The sequence below is a fragment of the Salmo salar genome, chromosome ssa13 (assembly GCF_905237065.1).
Source record: "Salmo salar chromosome ssa13, Ssal_v3.1, whole genome shotgun sequence".
Taxonomy (NCBI): Eukaryota; Metazoa; Chordata; class Actinopteri; order Salmoniformes; family Salmonidae; genus Salmo; species Salmo salar.
In genome coordinates, this window is record NC_059454.1 from 79,823,946 (window position 1) to 79,842,510 (window position 18,565).

Genomic DNA, 18,565 nt, shown 5'->3' on the forward strand with positions numbered 1-18,565 from the left:
AGATTTGTGGGCAGAACTGAAAAAGCATGTGCGAGCAAGGAGGCCTACAAACCTGACTCAGTTACACCAGCTCTGTCAGGAGGAATGGGCCAAAATTCACCCAACTTATTGTGGGAAGTTGTGGATGGCTACCTGAAACGTTTGACCCAAGTTAAACAATTTAAAGGCAATGCTACCAAATAGTAATTGAGTGTATGTAAACTTCTGACCCACTGGTAATGTGATGAAAGAAATAAAGCTGAAATTAATCATTCTCTCTACTATTATTCTGACATTTCACATTCTTAAAATAAAGTGGTGATCCTAAGACAGGGAATTTTTACTAGGATTAAATGTCAGGAATTGTGAAACTGAGTTTAAATGTATTTGGCTAAGGTGTATGTTAACTTCCGACTTCAACTGTACATATCCTTTAAATTGTGTTGTCAACCAAACACAATTCAATATTATTTTATTAATACAGTGAATGGCCTAAAGTTAAGGCTATTTACAAACTAATGTAACATTCAACCTCAAAGGGAGTAACTCACCCATGGCCACATTTTGAGGTTACTGTAACTATAAACATATTCTTATATAATCACATAAAGCATGCATAGGTCATCTTAGGTCTGTGGAGATCTTCACAATTGCTTGAATAATCCGTGCGGAAATCTTGAACGGCATTCATCACTTGTGCCATACACTTTTAATGTAATCTCAACTGCAATCCAGGTCATATGGTTGTGCTATTAGATGAAGCACAGTGATACCACAATCTGTTGTATAAATATACAACATTTCTGACATTGTATTCCCATTTGAACTTTGCTGTGCTTTTAAATGGTTGAAAGTGCAGTGATAGACATTTGGATAACAACTAAACCAAAAATCAGACATTGTTTTTCCATTGGAATTTGGTTGTACTTTTAGATTGTTGAAAGCATAGTAATAATGTATTGGAAATTCAACTAACTTTTGGCTTTTTTTTGTTGTTGGTGAATATCGGTTGTAATCTCATTGATCAACGTCTCAACCAAATATTAACCAATTTTCCATGTTGAAATTACGTGGTGTGCCCAGTGGGCTATTTGTATCAAATTGCTGGTGAGAGCATACAAATAAGGAATGGTATTCACAGGAATAGTTACCTGTGACATCAAATATATTCCCTCAAAGTTGTGATATGTCAGATTTTCATCTGTTTATGGTGTAATAGATGGCCACCCATTAATCAACATGATGTGAAAATGGAAAAGTCACAATCAATAATTAATCATATAAACCACCGAAAGAAAGATTGATAGCACAGGGCTAATCTCTCTTTAGGGTGGCAGCTAGCCTAGTGGTTAAAAGCATTGGGCCAGTAACCAAAAAGTCACTGGTTCAAATCCCCACACCTACTAGGTGAAAAATCTCTGTGCCCTTGAGCAAGGCACTTAACTCTAATTGCTCCTGTAAGACGTTCTGGATAAGAGTGTCTGCTAAGTGACTAAAATGTGAATCAACTGCTCAAAACCCTTTTATAAGCACCTGGATAAAACGTACTGGGGCTGAGCACTGATTGGTGAACAGCAGAATATCAAGAGGTTCAATCGCCAGAAGACAACACACTTAATGGAAAACGAATCTGGATATTGATTGGCTACAGGCTGTCAAAGTATGCACTATCTATAAATACAGTGGCTCATTTCACACTATTGTTGCTGACAGCTCACTGCACAATAACTTTACTTTGTTTATTGTTCAAAGTGAAGGGCATTTAAAGCTGCTCAGTAACAGCAAGATCAAAGTTCTTGAAGCTATAGATATGGGTTGAGTAATCAACCCATTCTTTAAAAGGATTACAGAGATTAAACGATAGGAAGACTGTAAAGAAAGAGAGAGAGAGGCAGACTTTGGACCCACTTTGCTCACTCCTCTCCTGGGTGTACTAGTCCCAGACCTCACCCTCACATCTGCCTGCACTGCCTAGCTCTCGGCTCTCTCCAGTTCCTCACCATGAAGATCCAATTTGCTCCTACTGACTTGCCCCTAACCAGGAGACTGCAGATGGCCTCAGTGCTGCAGTGGGTCTTTTCCTTTCTGGGCCTGGGTGAGTGTCTGTGTCTCTGCTCTGTTTGTCCTGGCCTGTCTATGTGTGTTTGTGTGCTGTGCAACTGTGATAGTTAGTGTTTCTTCATCATTGCGTAACAAGTGGGGAGGCTTGTGTCCAGTTTTGTTTATTTAAAGGGTTGCTCGGTGTGAAGAAGCTGAAATCGAATTCTATGAGAGTTGCTAGGCAGGCTCACTGCTGGCTGACTTCCATGAGCCCATTGAGTTGTGCCTAAAACGGATCAAAGAAAGTGCATGCAGAAGACACTGCCTTAAGTTACTCTTTACTAACTTTTACATAACATGTGTTGGACAGTGGAGACAACTCCATGGTCTTCCGTGCATGATATCATGCCAGTGTGTGTCACAATAGATTTGTCCATTAGGGCTTCCACACTTTTATTCTCCCATAGAGGGATTGGATACATCAGTGGTACCTAGTGGACAAGAGGGAACTCCCTGCCTGGTATTGGTTTTTCATGACCAAGAAACTCTTTGTCCCAGTTATTGGTTAATCTGTTCAAGTCACGTGGTCAAACTCATGGCTTGAGTTGTAGTACAATTCTTGGGTTGCTTAGAAGGTCTCTCTCTCTCTACCCCTCCCTAGCTTTTTCTTTGATCCATGTCCCTCTCTATCCCTGTCCCTCTGCTGCTCAGTGCGTCAGCAGGTTAAGTTGTAACCTAATAGTGCAGTGCCCTTCACCTCATAAAGCTGCTCTATCAATCTCAAGTCACCCCAAGTTATAAACTTCCACTGTTTTTCTCATATAAACAACCAAATCACATAGAAAACTTAATACACGTATTCCATTTCTGTGAAATAGATTTTTAACACTAATATTCCCAGTTGACTAATGTTTATCTGTGTGTCTCTGTCTGTCTGGCTGTCTGTATTGGTCGTCTTACTCCAGCGCCATGCTGCATCATGATGTTCTTTGTGTTGATGTTCACGCGGTTCTGGCTGATCAGCGTGCTGTATGCCTGTTGGTTTTTCATCGACTGGGAAACGCCGTCTAAGGGGGGCCGCAGGTTCCACTTCCTGTGCCACCTACGTGTCTGGGACTACATGAGGGACTACTTCCCTGTCAAGGTGGGATGACTTCACTGACTTTACAGATTTGACTGATTTTACTGCGAGCTGCTGATGACAATACTTAGTCAGAACTGTAGTGTAGAGTTGTCATTTTTTTATGTTCAGTTGAGAATACATGTTTCATATAAATACAGACAATTCTCAAACATTCTCTGTGGGAGTGCATATACTATGGAGATGTAAAGTCCTTTATTCAATTTATTGGTTAGAGGTCAGGCAGTATCTCCAACATCTCTTGCTACCAGTAAACTCCATCATCCTCATCTCAAATCCCCCCTGTGTTATTTGGACTGGAGGCTAGAGCCCTCTGCAGCGGATGAGTCCAGCGATCTGGCAGTGGCTCCTCAGCCCTTATCTCTATACAGGAGCAGGCAGGGCCCAGCCAGACAGCACAACTGATAATGCCAATTATAGAATGAGGTCTCTCATTGTGTGGAGGTATGTATGCTCCCTCCACATGATGGCCACATCCTCCTGCTGTCCATTCTGATCCCACTGTAATTGGCTCATTTGCTGTCAGATCTCAATCTTTGTCAGGTCTCAGCTTAGGAGTGATGCCAGAAAAATACATATGAGTGTTTGTGTCTGTATTATTTGGGAGGCTTATCAATAAAAGAGCAGGGCCCAGGTCAGTGCATATTTTTTGACATGAGGGAGGGATGGGCCCTTCCACAGCTGTTGCTGGTTGATGTCCCCATCTAGTGGTAGAATATGGATTGTTCATAGAGAGACAAGTTGAGCTGAGAGATGTAAATTGGAATTTATTTGATCATCAATGGTTTTATCCTAAGAACTGTCTCTACTGAGATGGGTCCACGCTCTTGCCCTTGATCAGAATTTGCACTTTGTTCTGTACTGATAAGCACTGATAACAAAATGGCTCAGCAGTGTATTTCTCCTTCCAGTTACAATGCAGAACTTTGTTATCTACTATAAACTATTTCAAAGTTTCAATCGGGTCACATGAGTAATTATAAATTCTTTGTCATTGTTAAATCCATGATTGTTGTTCTGACAGAAATAAAAATGGAGCCAACAGTTCTCCCGTGCATCTAGCTCTTAAAAACCTTTGCAGTAATTTATGTTTTTGGGTTATTTCGTTAGCGCTATAAACACAAGCATTTCGCTACTCCCTCAATAACATCTGCTAAACACGTGAATGTGACAAATTTGAATTGATATAGACCTATTTTTTTGCTTGAAGTGAGTGATAGTGTCTCTTTTTATAAAAGCTTCTATTGGTCATTGTAATCAAAGATACAATTGGTATTTTCAGATGACCTAGAAATCAGCCTCAGATAAATGTAGTGTTTATCTTATTCAGAGATGCTTTTAAACCTCCAAGGACAGTCTAAGTGGGACATACCAATGTAAACCTTCATTGTAAACATGTAACAAAGCATGCTCATCAAATCGTTTATTTTTATGTCAATATCCCATTATCGTTTCTATTAGTTATTATAGTTATCTGCTTTTACTGTAACATGAAATGGTACAGAAAATGGAATACTAGCTAAGTTCTTCAAAAAAAGTTATTATAGGAAAAACAGTGATACTAGGCCGAGAGACTTGCTATGAATTATACTGTATCTGTTGTTATCAGTGAGTCTGATATCTTTCTTGATAGGATGCTTATCTCTTGTACTGTTGTACTTAGCACAGTGTGTCCTTACCACCTTTCCAGTGTGTCCAGTGTTTTCCCAAGGTGAAGGCCCCACCTCAAGACTCTGCTTCTTTTAAACGTGACAAATGTCGCTGATTGTCCCATACTGTATTCTGATAACAGAAAAATAACATCCAGAAATTTCAAAACAAACTAATTAGGGAACACAGTCAACACATTTTATTGTAAGTGTGTAAAGTGTATTGAGTACCCACATGAAAAAATACTATTGTATACTATGGTATTAATACTATAGTATTCACTGTAGTGTTATTGCTGTCTTCACTGTAACATTCAGTGTAGTGGTTTTGCAGACTATATTGTAGTATTTTCTGTTAACTTCTGTATAAATACTGTAGTAAAAGAAAATAGTATATACTATGGTAATTAATGTAGTGTTTTAGCAGATTTTAGTGTACAGTAGTATTTACTGTAGTGTTTTTGCAGACTGTAGAATGTTTTGCAGACGGTAGAGTGTTTTTGCAGCTATAACTGTAGTATTTCCTACAGTGTTTTTGTTTTATTATCTTTGACATAGCCTCCACTTCTTTCTCCTTACTGGAGAAATACTGAAAGAGCACATTTTTTACTTCACTTGTAGGTCTGTAGGACTGCAGTTTGAACGGCTAGTTCAGGGCTTCTGTTCTTTCCTATAACTAGTACGGAACACAATATATGGTCTATACTTGGCATGTAGGTTTCTCACTTACTGTATGAGTGGCACAAATTGCGATATGGGGGTGGGGAATGAGAGGGGCTATGCAAATTAAATACTGTAGTATTTGCTATAGTTAAAGTGTAATGTGTTTTTCCAGACTGTAGTATTTACTAGTGTTTTTTTGCAGATAATACTGTAGTATTTACTATAGTATTCTGCAATATACTACAACATTCTATAATAAGTACTACACATGATCGAAGGAGACTACAGTGTGTAGTATAGTATACTACAGTTTATTACATTCTATAGTAAGTACTGTGGTATTCTATTGTTGTATTCTATTCATTTGGTTATTGAGTCTACAGACAGATTTCTATTAAGGCAAATATGTTGGAACGATGTTATCGATTTTCAAAGTTATCAATGTTGGAGATGATCAAATCAAATCACATTTTATTGGTCACATACACATGGTTAGCAGATGTTAATGCAAGTGTAGCGAAATGCTGGTACAGCCTTCCCTGTGGCTCAGTTGGCAAAGCATGGTGTTTGTAACACCAGCATGGTGTATGCAATGCCAGGGCTGTGGGTTCGATTCCCATTTGGGGCCAGTACAAAAAAAAACATGCATGAAATGTATGCATTTGCTACTGTAAGTCACTCTGGATAAGAGTGTCTGCTAAATGACTAAAATGTACTTAGGAGTAACCCAATGTAAAAAAAAATATCACCGAAATTAGGCAGTCCTCATTGCCTAGATCTTTCTCTATATTGTACATGGTACAATGATGGGATGATTTCAGACCTTTGTACACAGTAGTTACAGAATGCTGTAAACAATAGGATTGCTATATTTTTCATTTATCTTCTAATGAAAACAATGTGTTAATATTCTGTGAAGAAAGCACTTAACAGTGAATTTTGTATTCACTCATGACATTTGAATTTAGTTTTGCAAAAGGCGGCGTTAGATATGCAACTCGGGTACAAAGGCAAGAAAATGATCAGAAGTTCTGTAAATGTATTTGAGCATTTGATCATTGCTGTTTTGCTATAGAGACGTTTTAACACAGGTACAACATTTCCCATACGATCTGCCCGGCGAAGGAAAGGCTCCCTGTGAGAAAAGTTATATGAGAAACAGTGACACTTTCTGAATTACCTGAAATGATAAATCCCAACCCAAGCTGTACTGTGCAAGTAGGCACATTGCATATATTTTTTTTTCAGGTTTTCACTCTTAGTCACACTTTTTATAGAAAAACAACATTAGATGTTCTAAGTCCATAACAATGTTTAAACCACATCCGGAGACCACTTTTGTGGTCTGGGGAAAATGTAGGAACAGTAGAGTGTAGTTACCCTTTAATTCAAGTGTGGTGTTTTATAAAATTGAGTTTGCAAAACAAATGTTCACTGGATTGATGCAAATAATCATGATATCATTCTGCCAGGTAGACATAGGCTAGTTTGTAGCTAGTTAACATTTAATTGAGAAGGTTATTGGGAAAGCCTTTCCATCTACCAGAAGACGGCTAGGATTGCTATATTTTTCTTGTTCTTAAATTGTTTGAAACCTGGACTTTTTTCTTTTATATTATGAGGCATGTCTTAACTTGCTTCAAAGTAGCCATAGAAGAGGCAATTTGTCACGCCCTGACCTTAGAGCCTTTTTATTCTCTATTTTGGTTAGGTCAGGGTGTGACTAGGGTGGGTACTCTAGTTTTTTGTATTTCTATGTTGGCCTGGTATGGTTCCCAATCAGAGGCAGCTGTCTAACGTTGTCTCTGATTGGGGATCATATTTAGGCAGCCTTTTCCCACCTGTTGTTTGTGGGATCTTGATTTTGTATTGCAGCTTTTAGCCCAACAAAGCTGTGCGTTTCATTGGTTACTCTTTATTGTTTTGTTGCCAGTTATCATAAATAAAACATGATTAACCTACCCCACGCTGCATCTTGGTCCGACCATCCTTCCAACAACGATCGTTACACAATTATTTTATAAAGACTTCCTCGGGTGGTTTCTATTGGTTTTCTGTCAACTTTCTTTCATGGTCTAGCAGCCAAAGGCATTATCCTAATCATATTAGCAACCCATGATAGTTGTTGCATCTTTAGATCTTCCCTCTTTCTAAATTTCTAACTAAATTTCCATCTCTGTCCATGAAACCGTTTGCATGTGTGGTGCACATTTTAGAATGGTGTTTCCCCACAAATTGCTTTTTGGAACATTTGCATGTAGGCCTACCACCGTGTGCACATTGCTGCGCCTAAAATGTAAAGAAATGTATAGTTTATCAACATTTTAGGCTAAACATTCTGATCTGTTCAATCAACCTTAATAATTTATTATGGCGTATACCTCCACTACACTACTTTGATAAGCATCATGGGGATTAAGAAGTGAGTATACGCAATGCACACAGAAAAAAATAAGTGGGTTTATGACGTAAACCTGCGTATACCCTCCACTACACCACTGAGAAAAACTGTATTAGAGAGAGTAATGTCTCCCTCAAGCAAAACAATTGGTTCTGAATGCCACATGGTGAATTTACACAGATCGATTCCACACGGGAATTTACTGGGAACGAGCATCATCATCGTTAGTTCATATGGACTTTCCTTCATTTCTCAAGGAAAGATACAGTACATTAAACACAACCAGATACCAAGTACCAAACAAAGATGACTTCTTCAAACCTGGAATGTAATTTCCCCTGTATTATCCCCTAAGTGCCAACTGAGCATCTGACTTCATGCATTATTAAGGCTGGAATAAAGAGCAAATGTTAGTCTGAACAGAGCAGTGTCCTTCAGAGGGTGTCATAGGTTTCACTGAGGTCTGGTTCTCCACTACCATCCCTAATGACAGCGTCATTTCCTCCGCCTGCACCCTGACATGCAAACTGAAAACATGTGACTGTAGTTTATAGACACTGACTCCTCTCATCACTTTGAATTTGGAGAATGTATACACTTTTTGTCATGTTTGAACCCAACTCCAAGCCAAAATCCAACAACATGCCTAAAACCTCTGCTGAGTTCAAATGCTAGAGTTAAATATAATGTAGGTTACTGTATATCAAGCATGAGTGGGAGATTATGTGAAAAATGGGTTTACCGTATCAGCGGGCATAGGAGTGGACACCCATTTTGTTTGTAAACATGGAGGAACAGGAGCTAATAAAAATAGAGGGTGTCTCTAGTACAGACCAAAATCATTTGTGGTCATTAAATAATTGGCCAGTGTTCTCTCTCTATGGCAACCCATGACTAGAGCTCCATTCTCACTCATACAATATCTTTGTTGGCCAATAAGCCAAGCTCTGATAAAGCTTCATTCCCCAATATACATTCAGTACACTCCCAAACATGCATTCCCCACGCTGAGATATTGGGGTCAGCCATATACCTCCAGACATCCGAGGACTGCATGGCCCCAGACAACAGAATCAGAAATATTATTGCCATATTTAGTCTTAGAGCTTGACTAATTCTGTAATCTGTTTTTGGAAACAGAAAAATCTCATGATTAGATAGAGGACTACAGACAAACAAGAGAAGGAACGAGAGAAGGTCAAATGGCTTATTAACAATTGGTGGTTCGTCCTTGTATGAAACATCTCAATCCATGAAGTCAATGCATCCCACCCAAAGCCTGCTTAGTGTTTACTATGACTACCCTCATTTTGCTAGTGAGAGGTTAGCGTAGCCCTATAACTAATAGGTGGGGATTTGATTATTGGAGCTCATTGTCCTTGAACTGCTAATCTCAAACACTGAGGTCGATACAAAAAGTGTTTTTAGCAGCTTTGGTTTGACGTGTATGGGCATAACATTCCCGGCACATGGCTAGCTAACAAGAAACTTTGCCCCCATCCAGTGACCTGTGACCATCCTATCAAGGGAGACAACAGGCATGATCCTTCCTCCTGTTTATCTCCTATCTGCCCGTGCAAAGAGACAGGCAACACTGGTTGATACTGGTTAGAGGCAGGATAGTCTCTACTCACAGCCCCTGTGGAGGCAGGAGAACAACAACTAGAACTCACACAGGTGACATGTGATGAAGATACACATGACATGAAGATATAGGCCAAATACCTGGAAGTCAATTCAAAGGCTTCCTAGAGAGTATGGCATTCAATATATCTTTGAAACGTTTCAGAAAATCTCTCACAAAGATTCAGATTTAGAAATGAATGTGATGCACCCTGTTTACTGTATAGTACATAACTACATAACTATTATGACTATTGAATTCACAAGTGAATCCCCTGTGTGTTGCAGCTGGTGAAGACAGCAGACTTGGACCCCGGGAAGAACTACATCCTTGGTTTCCATCCCCATGGGGTGCTGGTGGCTGGAGCCTTCATTAACTTCTGTACGAACGCTACAGGTTTCAGGAAGCTGTTCCCTGGCCTTGACAGCTTCCTGCTGATGCTACCTCTCTGGTTCAGAGCCCCCTTCTTCAGAGACTACATCATGATGGCAGGTAAGTGGGGTTGGGGTTAGGTCAAGGCCGGGTTACTGTGAAACACTTTGACATACAGTATACAAAACATTAAGAACTCTTCCATGACATAGACTGACCAGGTGAATCCAGGTGAAAAGCTATCCCTTATTGATGTCACTTGTTAAATCCACTTGAATCAGTGTATATGAAGGGGAGGAGACCAGCTAAAGAAGGATTTTTAAGCCTTTAGACAATTGAGACATGGATTTGTATGTGTGCCATTCAGAGGGTGTTCCGAATGTTTAGTATACTCAGAGTATGTTGCTGTAAAGACGAGGGTAATATAAATAGATTGAATTCACTAGTTGATTGATTGATTGGGGACAACCAGCATGATGCAAATTAACATCTATGAGTTTGATCATCGTTTGACAGTGAAGAATAATGTACCAAACTTTCCCCCCACTGTTACGAACACCTGACCTGTGTGTCTAATGTATTTCCCAGGTCTGATTCCCTCGAACAAGGAGAGTGCCAGCTATCTGTTATGTCGACAGGGAGGTGGGAATGCCGTTGTTATAGCAGTGGGAGGAGCCCCCGAGGCCCTGGATGCACGCCCTGGCGCTTTCACCATTCTCTTGGCCAATAAGAAAGGTTTCGTCAAACTGGCAATGGAACATGGGTAAGACCAGTGCCAGAGGGGGAGGAGGACATTTTATTATCTTTGTCTCTGATGAAATCTTATAACTACTCTCATGGTTGCACAAGTGACTTCAATTGTATCAATCACTTCATCATAGTTTGATATGAATATGTACAGTGTGTACTTGTGGGCAGCTTACTGAAATAATGACTTGTGTAAGCCCTTTGGGAATTTCTATTGGGCGCGTACAAGCACTGTATGACATGCAGAGGGACAAGTCAAGTGACACCAGTGTTACACAATTCAGTTTTCCCCTGACTTTGCTGGTTATACAGCAAGTCCAGCTACAGTAGCTCACAACTTATTTTGTGGGATACACAAAGCTTGCTCAAATCACGTGTTTTACATGACTGCTTATGAATTTCATCAATAGTAGAATAGTTTAGGAATAACTTCAACACCTAGTAGTGAAATGGAAACTGCATGGGTCTGCGTTCTACAAATATACTGTACCTTACAAACTCATAGAGATGACCGTAACAAAACTGAATGCCAAACTCCTGTCTCAACTCACCTCACCTCTCTTCCACCCCTCTCCGCTCCCCTCCTCATCTCCTCTCCTCCACCCATTCCCTCCATAGTGCCCATCTGGTGCCAGTCTTCTCGTTTGGAGAGAACGAGTTGTTTGACCAGGTGGAGAACCCTCGAGGCACCTGTCTCCGCTGGATTCAGGACAAGCTGCAGAGCATCATGGGTATCTCTCTGCCCCTCTTCCATGCGCGGGGTGTCTTCCAGTACAGCTTTGGTATCATGCCCTACAGGAAGCCCATCAACACTGTGGGTGAGTCACTGTCTGATCTTCACTGTCACTCTGAATTACTGCCTATGACAATGTTCCAATTTCATAGTTAAGTAGACCAGATAACTCTAAGCAAGGTTTTAGAAATGTTGGGCCTTGCCAGTTGAAGCCAGAGGGGTTATCAGTAGCTGTCCACTATATCTACCCAATTTATTTATCCTTTTCTCTAGCTTAAAGGCACTATGTTGCAAAGGCAATTGTTGTTTTTGGCAGTAAACTATCTGGCAGAGTGGGACACATTTGCCCATTGGATATATTTGACTTTCTAGGTAGTTTGATTGTGTCAGTTGGCTGCAACCTCTTAGCAACAGTGGCTGGCACTGTGTACGTCTATTTGGCAATCCCCACTTGAAAATGCCATCATATTATGTTAAACAAATAACTTCAATAAAAATCATATCCAAAAAGCAAATACATTTTTGCGCGTTATGCACTACTACAGTAACCTATATTTGAACGTGATGTCATCATGCATACCCTTTGACCTCTCCACAGTGGGACGGCCAATCAGAGTGGAGAAGAATGAAAAGCCCACAGTGGAGGAGCTGGATGCCCTCCATCAGCTCTACACAGAAGAACTCAGCCAGTTGTTTGAGGAGCACAAGGGCAAGTACGGAGTGCCAGAGGACCAACACCTTAGCTTCGTCTGAGCAGAACTCACAACCAGGAGTGCGAGAGAGAGGGTAGAGGGAGAGGAAAGAGATGGGAGGAGAAGGAGGAAAGAGAGGGGAGAGGCTTCCAAACCACCTTTGGCATTGCACCACCAAATCCTCTCACTTGACTTCTCTCAAACAGATAAACCTTTACTGCCATAACCAACTGAAGGATCCAGACGAAACTACAAAAGCCAAGCAAAACCAATGAAGTGATATGGACATTCTTATCCAAGATATGGACAAATCTTTCCCTTTCATGCAAACCACTGTATTGAGTATGTGCCCATCCCACACTTGTTTACTTATTTCCCATCTTTAGAAAAATGAAATGTCTGCAGATATTTTACAAAATATAAAACAATCTGTTTTTTAAATATATAAAATGTACACTGTTTAAGTGCTCAATATGTCCAATTCTTTCAAATGGTAGCCTACATCCATATTCCATTCCTCAGGACAAGGTAACAGTGGGACACTGGGGACAAATATAATTATCCGAGAGCCACATTTCTTCACTTATTCCCGAGACATCTGTCAAGAGGATTTGAAGTGACATCTGTCAGGGAGATTTGAGATTTGTGTAAGGGTTATTTCCATGTAAAAGGACCCATGAGCACCAACATGTGCAGTTTATAGGAGGAGCATATCAAAGAGTCAATACTTATTTTTTATTTTTCATTTTTTTTCACCTTTATTTAACCAGGTAGGCTAGTTGAGAACAAGTTCTCATTTACAACTGCGACCTGGCCAAGATAAAGCAAAGCAGTTTGACACATACAACAACAGAGTTGCACATGGAATAAACAAACATACAGTCAATAATACAGTAGAAAAATGTGCAAATGAGGTAAGATAAGGGAGGTAAGGCAATAAATAGGCCATGGTGGTGAAGTAATTACAATATAGCATTTAAACACAAGTGATAGATGTGCAAAAGATGAATGTGCAAGTAGAGATACTGGGGTGCAAAGGAGCAAGATAAATAAATAAATACAGTATGGGGATGAGGTAGTTGGATGGGCTATTTACAGATGGGCTATGTACAGGTGCAGTGATCAGTGAGCTGCTCTGACAGCTGGTGCTTAAAGTTAGTGAGGGAGATATGAGTCTCCAGCTTCAGTGATTTTTGCAGTTCGTTCCAGTCATTGGCAGCAGAGAACTGGAAGGAAAGGCGGCCAAAGGAGGAATTGGCTTTGGGGGTGACAGTGAAATATACCTGCTGGAGCGCGTGCTATGGGTGGGTGCTGCTATGGTGACCAGTGAGCTGAGATAAGGCGGGGCTTTACCTAGCAAAGACGTGTAGATGACCTGGAGCCAGTGGGTTTGGCGACGAGTATGAAGCGAGGGCCTGCCAATGAGAGCGTACAGGTCACAGTGGTGGGAAGTATATGGGGCTTTGGTGACAAAACGGATTGCACTGTTATAGACTGCATCCAGTTTGTTGAGTATTGGAGTTTTGGAGGCTATTATGTAAATTACATCGCCGAAATCGAGGATCGGTAGGATGGTCAGTTTTACGAGGGTATGTTTGGCAGCATGAGTGAAGGATACTTTGTTACGAAATAGGAAGCCAAATCTAGATTGAATTTTGGATTGGAGATGCTTAATGTGAGTCTGGAAGGAGAGTTTACAGTCTAACCAGACACCTAGGTATTTGTAGTTGTCCACATATTCTAAGTCAGAACCGTCCAGAGTAGTGATGCTGGACGGGCGGGCAGGTGCGGGCAGCGATCGGTTGAAGAGCATGCATTTAGTTTTACTTGCATTTAAGAGCAGTTGTAGGCCACAGAAGGAGAGTTGTATGGCATTGAAGCTGGAGGTTAGTTAACACAGTGTCCAAAGAAGGGCCAGAAATATACAGAATGCTGTCATCTGCGTAGAGGTGGATCAGAGAATCACCAGCAGCAAGAGCGACATCATTGATGTATACAGAGAATAGAGTCAGCCCAAGAATTGAACCCTGTGGCACCCCCATAGAGACTGCCAGAGGTCCGGACAACAGGCCCTCCGATTTGACACACTGAACTCTATTAGAGAAGTAGTTGGTGAAGCAGGTGATGCAGTCATTTGAGAAAACAAGGCTGTTGAGTCTGCCGATAAGAATGTTGTGATTGACAGAGTCGAAAGCCTTGGCCAGGTCGATGAATACAGCTGCACAGTATTGTCTCTTATCGATGGTGGTTATGATATCATTTAGGACCTTGAGCGTGGCTGAGGTGCACCCATGACGAGCTCTGAAACCAGACTGCATAGCAGAGAAGGTACGGTGGGATTCGAAATGGTCGGTAATCTGTTTGTTAACTTTGCTTTCGAAGACCTTAGAAAGGCAGGGTAGGATAGATATAGGTCTGTAGCAGTTTGGGTCTAGAGTGTCTCCCCCTTTGAAGAGGGGGATGACCGCGGCAGCTTTCCAATCTTTGGAAATCTCAGATGATACGAAAGAGAGGTTGAACAGGCTAGTAATAGGGGATGCAACAATTTCGACAGATAATTTTAGAAAGAGAGGGTCCAGATTGTCTAGCCCAGCTGATTTGTAGGGTTCCAGATTTTGCAGCTCTTTCAGAACATCAGCTATCTGGATTTGGGTGAAGGAGAAATGGGGGAGGCTTGGGCAAGTTGCTGTGGGGGGTGCAGGGCTGTTGACCGGGGTAGGGGTAGCCAGGTGGAAAGTATGGCCAGCCGTAGAAAAATGCTTATTGAAATTCTCAATTATAGTGGATTTATCGGTGGTGACATTGTTTCCTAGCCTCAGTGGAGTGGGCAGCTGGGAGGAGGTGCTCTTATTCTCCATGGACTTTACAGTGTCCCAGAATTTTTGAAAGTTTGTGCTACAGGATGCAAATTTCTGTTTGAAAAAGCTAGCCTTAGCTTTCATAACTGCCTGTGTATATTGGTTCCTAACTTCCCTGAAAAGTTGCATATCACGGGGTCTATTCGATGCTAATGCAGTACGCCACAGGATGTTTTTGTGCTGGTCACGGGCTGTCAGGTCTGGAGTAAACCAAGGGCTATATCTGTTCCTGGTCCTACATTTTTTGAATGGGGCTTGCTTATTTAAGATGGTGAGGAAGGCACTTTAAAAGAATAACCAGGCATTCTCTACTGACAGAATGAGATCAATACCTTCCAGGATACCCGGGCCAGGTCAATTAGAAAGGCCTGCTCGCTGAAGTGTTTAAGGGAGCGTTTGACAGTGATGAGGGGTGGACGTTTGACCGCAGACCTATTATGGATACAGGCAATGAGGCAGTGATCGCTGAGATCTTGGTTGAAAACAGCGGAGATGTATTTGGAGGACGAGTTAGTTAGGATGATATTTATGAGGGTGCCCGTGTTTACGTATTTGGGGTTGTACCTGGTAGGTTCATTGATCATTTGTGTGAAATTGAGGATCATCGAGCTTAGATTGTAGGATGGTCGGGGTGTTAAGCATGTCCCAGTTTATGTCATCTAGCAGCACGAGCTCTGAAGATAGATGGGGGGCAATCAATTCACATATGGTGTCCAGGGCACAGCAAGGGTGGGGTGGCAGAGGGTGGTCTATAGCAAGCGGCAACAGTGAGAGACTTATTTCTGGAAAGGTGGATTTTTAAAAGTAGAACCTCAAATTGTTTGGGTACAGACCTGCATAGTAAGACAGAACTCTGCAGGCTATCTCTGCAGTAGATTGCAACTCCGCCCCATTTGGCAGTTCTATCTAGTCAGAAAATGTTATAGTTAGGGATGGAAATTTCAGGGTTTTTGGTGGTCTTCCTAAGCCAGGATTCAGACACAGCTAGGACATCCGGGTTGGCAGAGTGTGCTAAAGCAGTGAATAAAACAAACTTAGGGAGAAGCCTTCTAATGTTATGCATGAAACCAAGGATTTTACGGTTACAGAAGTCAACAAATGAGAACACCTGGGGAATAGGAGTGCTCTAGCACTGCAGAGCCTGGATTAACCTCTACATCACCAGAGGAACAGAGGAGGATTAGAATAAGGGTACGGCTAAAAGCTATAAGAACTGGTCGTCTAGTACGTTTGGAACAGAGAGTAAAAGGAGCAGGTTTCTGGGCGCGATAGAATAGATTCAAGGCATAATGTACAGACAAAGGTATGATAGGATATGAATACAGTGGAGGTAAACCTAGGCATTGAGTGATGATGTGAGAGATATTGTCTCTAGAAACATAATTTAAACCAGGTGATGTCACCATGTGGGAGGTGGAACTAGAGGGTTAGCTAAGGCATATTAAGCAGGGCTAGAGGCTCTACAGTGAAATAAGACAATAATCACTAACCAGAACAGCAATGGACAAGGCATATTGACATTTACTTGCACATCATCATATGCTCATTTATCACTCCAGTGTTAATCTGCTAAATTGTAATTATTCGCTCCTATGGCCTATTAATTGCCTACCTCCTCCTGCCTTTTGCACACACTGTATATATACTTTCTTTTTTTCTACTGTGTCATTGACTTGTTTATTGTGTTATTGGCTTGTTTATTGTTTACTCCATGTGTAACTCTATGTTGTTGTCTGTGTCACACTGCTTTGCTTTATCTTGGCCAGGTCGCAGTTGTAAATGAGAAAATGTTTCTCAACTTGCCTACCTGGTTAAATAAAGGTGAAATAATATATGTTTTTTAATTAGGGAGAGGCATGCATAGCCGAGTGATTATAGGGGTCCAGTGAGTAGGCTGGCTAGAGACACGGCAATTCAGACAGCTAGCGGGCCGGTATAGCAAGCTAGCAGAAGGGCCTTAAAGGACGTCGCGACGGAAGAAGTTTGTTATAGCCTCCTTGTGCGGAGCCTCCTTGTGCGGTTACGTCAGAAGACCAGTCGTGATGGGTTAGTAGGGTTCCGTGTAGTAAAGGGATCCAGTCCAATTGGCAAAATAGGATTAGTGGCCCAAGAAATTGGCCGATGGATCTCTTCAGCTAACAGTCCATTATGCTCTAGACAGCTAGCGGGCCGCGGATAGCAGGCCAGCAGATGGGCATTCAGGGGACGTCTCGACGAAGGGGCTGTTGAAAAAAAAAACCCTCGGGCAGATTATGTCGGTAGTCCAGTCGTGAAGGATCGGTTGGGCTCCGAACCGGCAGTAAAAGGGATCCAGGCCAATTGGCAAAATAGGTATTGTAGCCCCGGAGTGGCTGATGGACCTCTTTAGCTAGCTGGGAGATGGACTTACCAATCAGTTAGTGTTTTCACTGATAACAATTTTGTTTATGAATTATGTTTATGATTATAACCAATTTGATAACAGAGTGGCCCAAAAAATCAGTAGCAGAATGACTGCAATAGTTCTCACGAACAGTTGCAGTAGAGCACAGTACCATAAAGTAAAGAAAATTAGAGTGGAGTAGAGTATAGTTCAGTACAGAAAAGTAGAGGACAATATAGTACAGCACAATCTACTGGACTGTTCTGTGCTCTATTTGTTCTTGTTTGGAGGCGGAGCTCATTAGTATAATAGCCAGTTTGTAGGATAATACCCAAACATGCAAAGGAGGATATTACATTTTTCTATCTTTGTGTACCTATTTAGGATACATCACCATGAAGAGAATGACATGAACAATTATGCATTTCTGTATAGTACAAATCAAGGACCCGTTATGTCATTCTGTTAACATCATTCTGTTACCGGGTGTTGATCCACTTCGTGAACTGTAGTTCAATAACCAAAATAGATTTTTTCAAATTCACAGTGTCATATCATAGCTGACACCCGATTCCTTCTGCAAGAAGTTTTTGGAAAAAGTGGTGACATGAAAAACATAAGGAGATTTTGCTGCATTTTGTAACCAAACTTCGCATCTGCACTGTTACTCAAGTAAATGTGTTTTAGTAAAATGTTCAGCGGCAATTGTTAAAAGTAGACTTTTGAATATAGGTGTATGGTTTGTTAAACTTTTCAATCAATGGTTTTTGCTTGGCATACACGTTCAGTGAAAAGGTGAGTCTCAGCTGTGGAATTGCCCTAAGGTCGAATGTCCTATCACATGTCGTCAGAGGTTGAATTTGTAGGGAGATTTCATGTAATGGGGTGATGCACTGTATCCTCACTTATGAGGCCTCTAGATTCCTATATAAAAGACTATACTCACTGTTTTTACATAATGATAGTATATCTGATTTCATAAGTTTCCATTTATATAAAATCCCAATGTCTCTGTCTCAACAGAAGGGTCATATATTCATTTATTTTAATATTGTAATATAAAATCTGTTAAAATAACTGATATCATTTTTGTCACTAAGATTGTACATTTGTATTGTAATACCAGCTAATTTCTTTTAATAAAGGTGTTTTCAAGTCTCATTCACTGGTTAAACTTTGCACACAGCTGTCATCCAGTTCTGATTAATTAATCAAGGGTCAGTGACAGCTTGGAGTTGGATCTGGTCCTTCAGCGATAAGGCTGTCTGTGAACTTTCGCAACACTTTTTTTATGACTGCAATGG

The 18,565-nt window shown here is 41.0% G+C and overlaps 1 protein-coding gene across 1 annotated transcript; it reads left to right on the plus strand.

Annotated features, from left to right (window-relative positions):
- The first annotated feature begins 1,819 nt into the window (after nucleotides 1-1,819).
- Nucleotides 1,820-12,502, plus strand: LOC106567949 (2-acylglycerol O-acyltransferase 2-A). Its single transcript, XM_014137864.2, has 6 exons — nucleotides 1,820-2,074; nucleotides 2,985-3,163; nucleotides 9,785-9,989; nucleotides 10,458-10,632; nucleotides 11,235-11,434; nucleotides 11,948-12,502. Exons 1-6 carry the CDS (start codon nucleotides 1,981-1,983, stop codon nucleotides 12,100-12,102), a joined length of 1,008 nt encoding a protein of 335 aa, XP_013993339.1. The 5' UTR covers nucleotides 1,820-1,980; the 3' UTR covers nucleotides 12,103-12,502.
- Nucleotides 12,503-18,565: the final 6,063 nt, after the last annotated feature.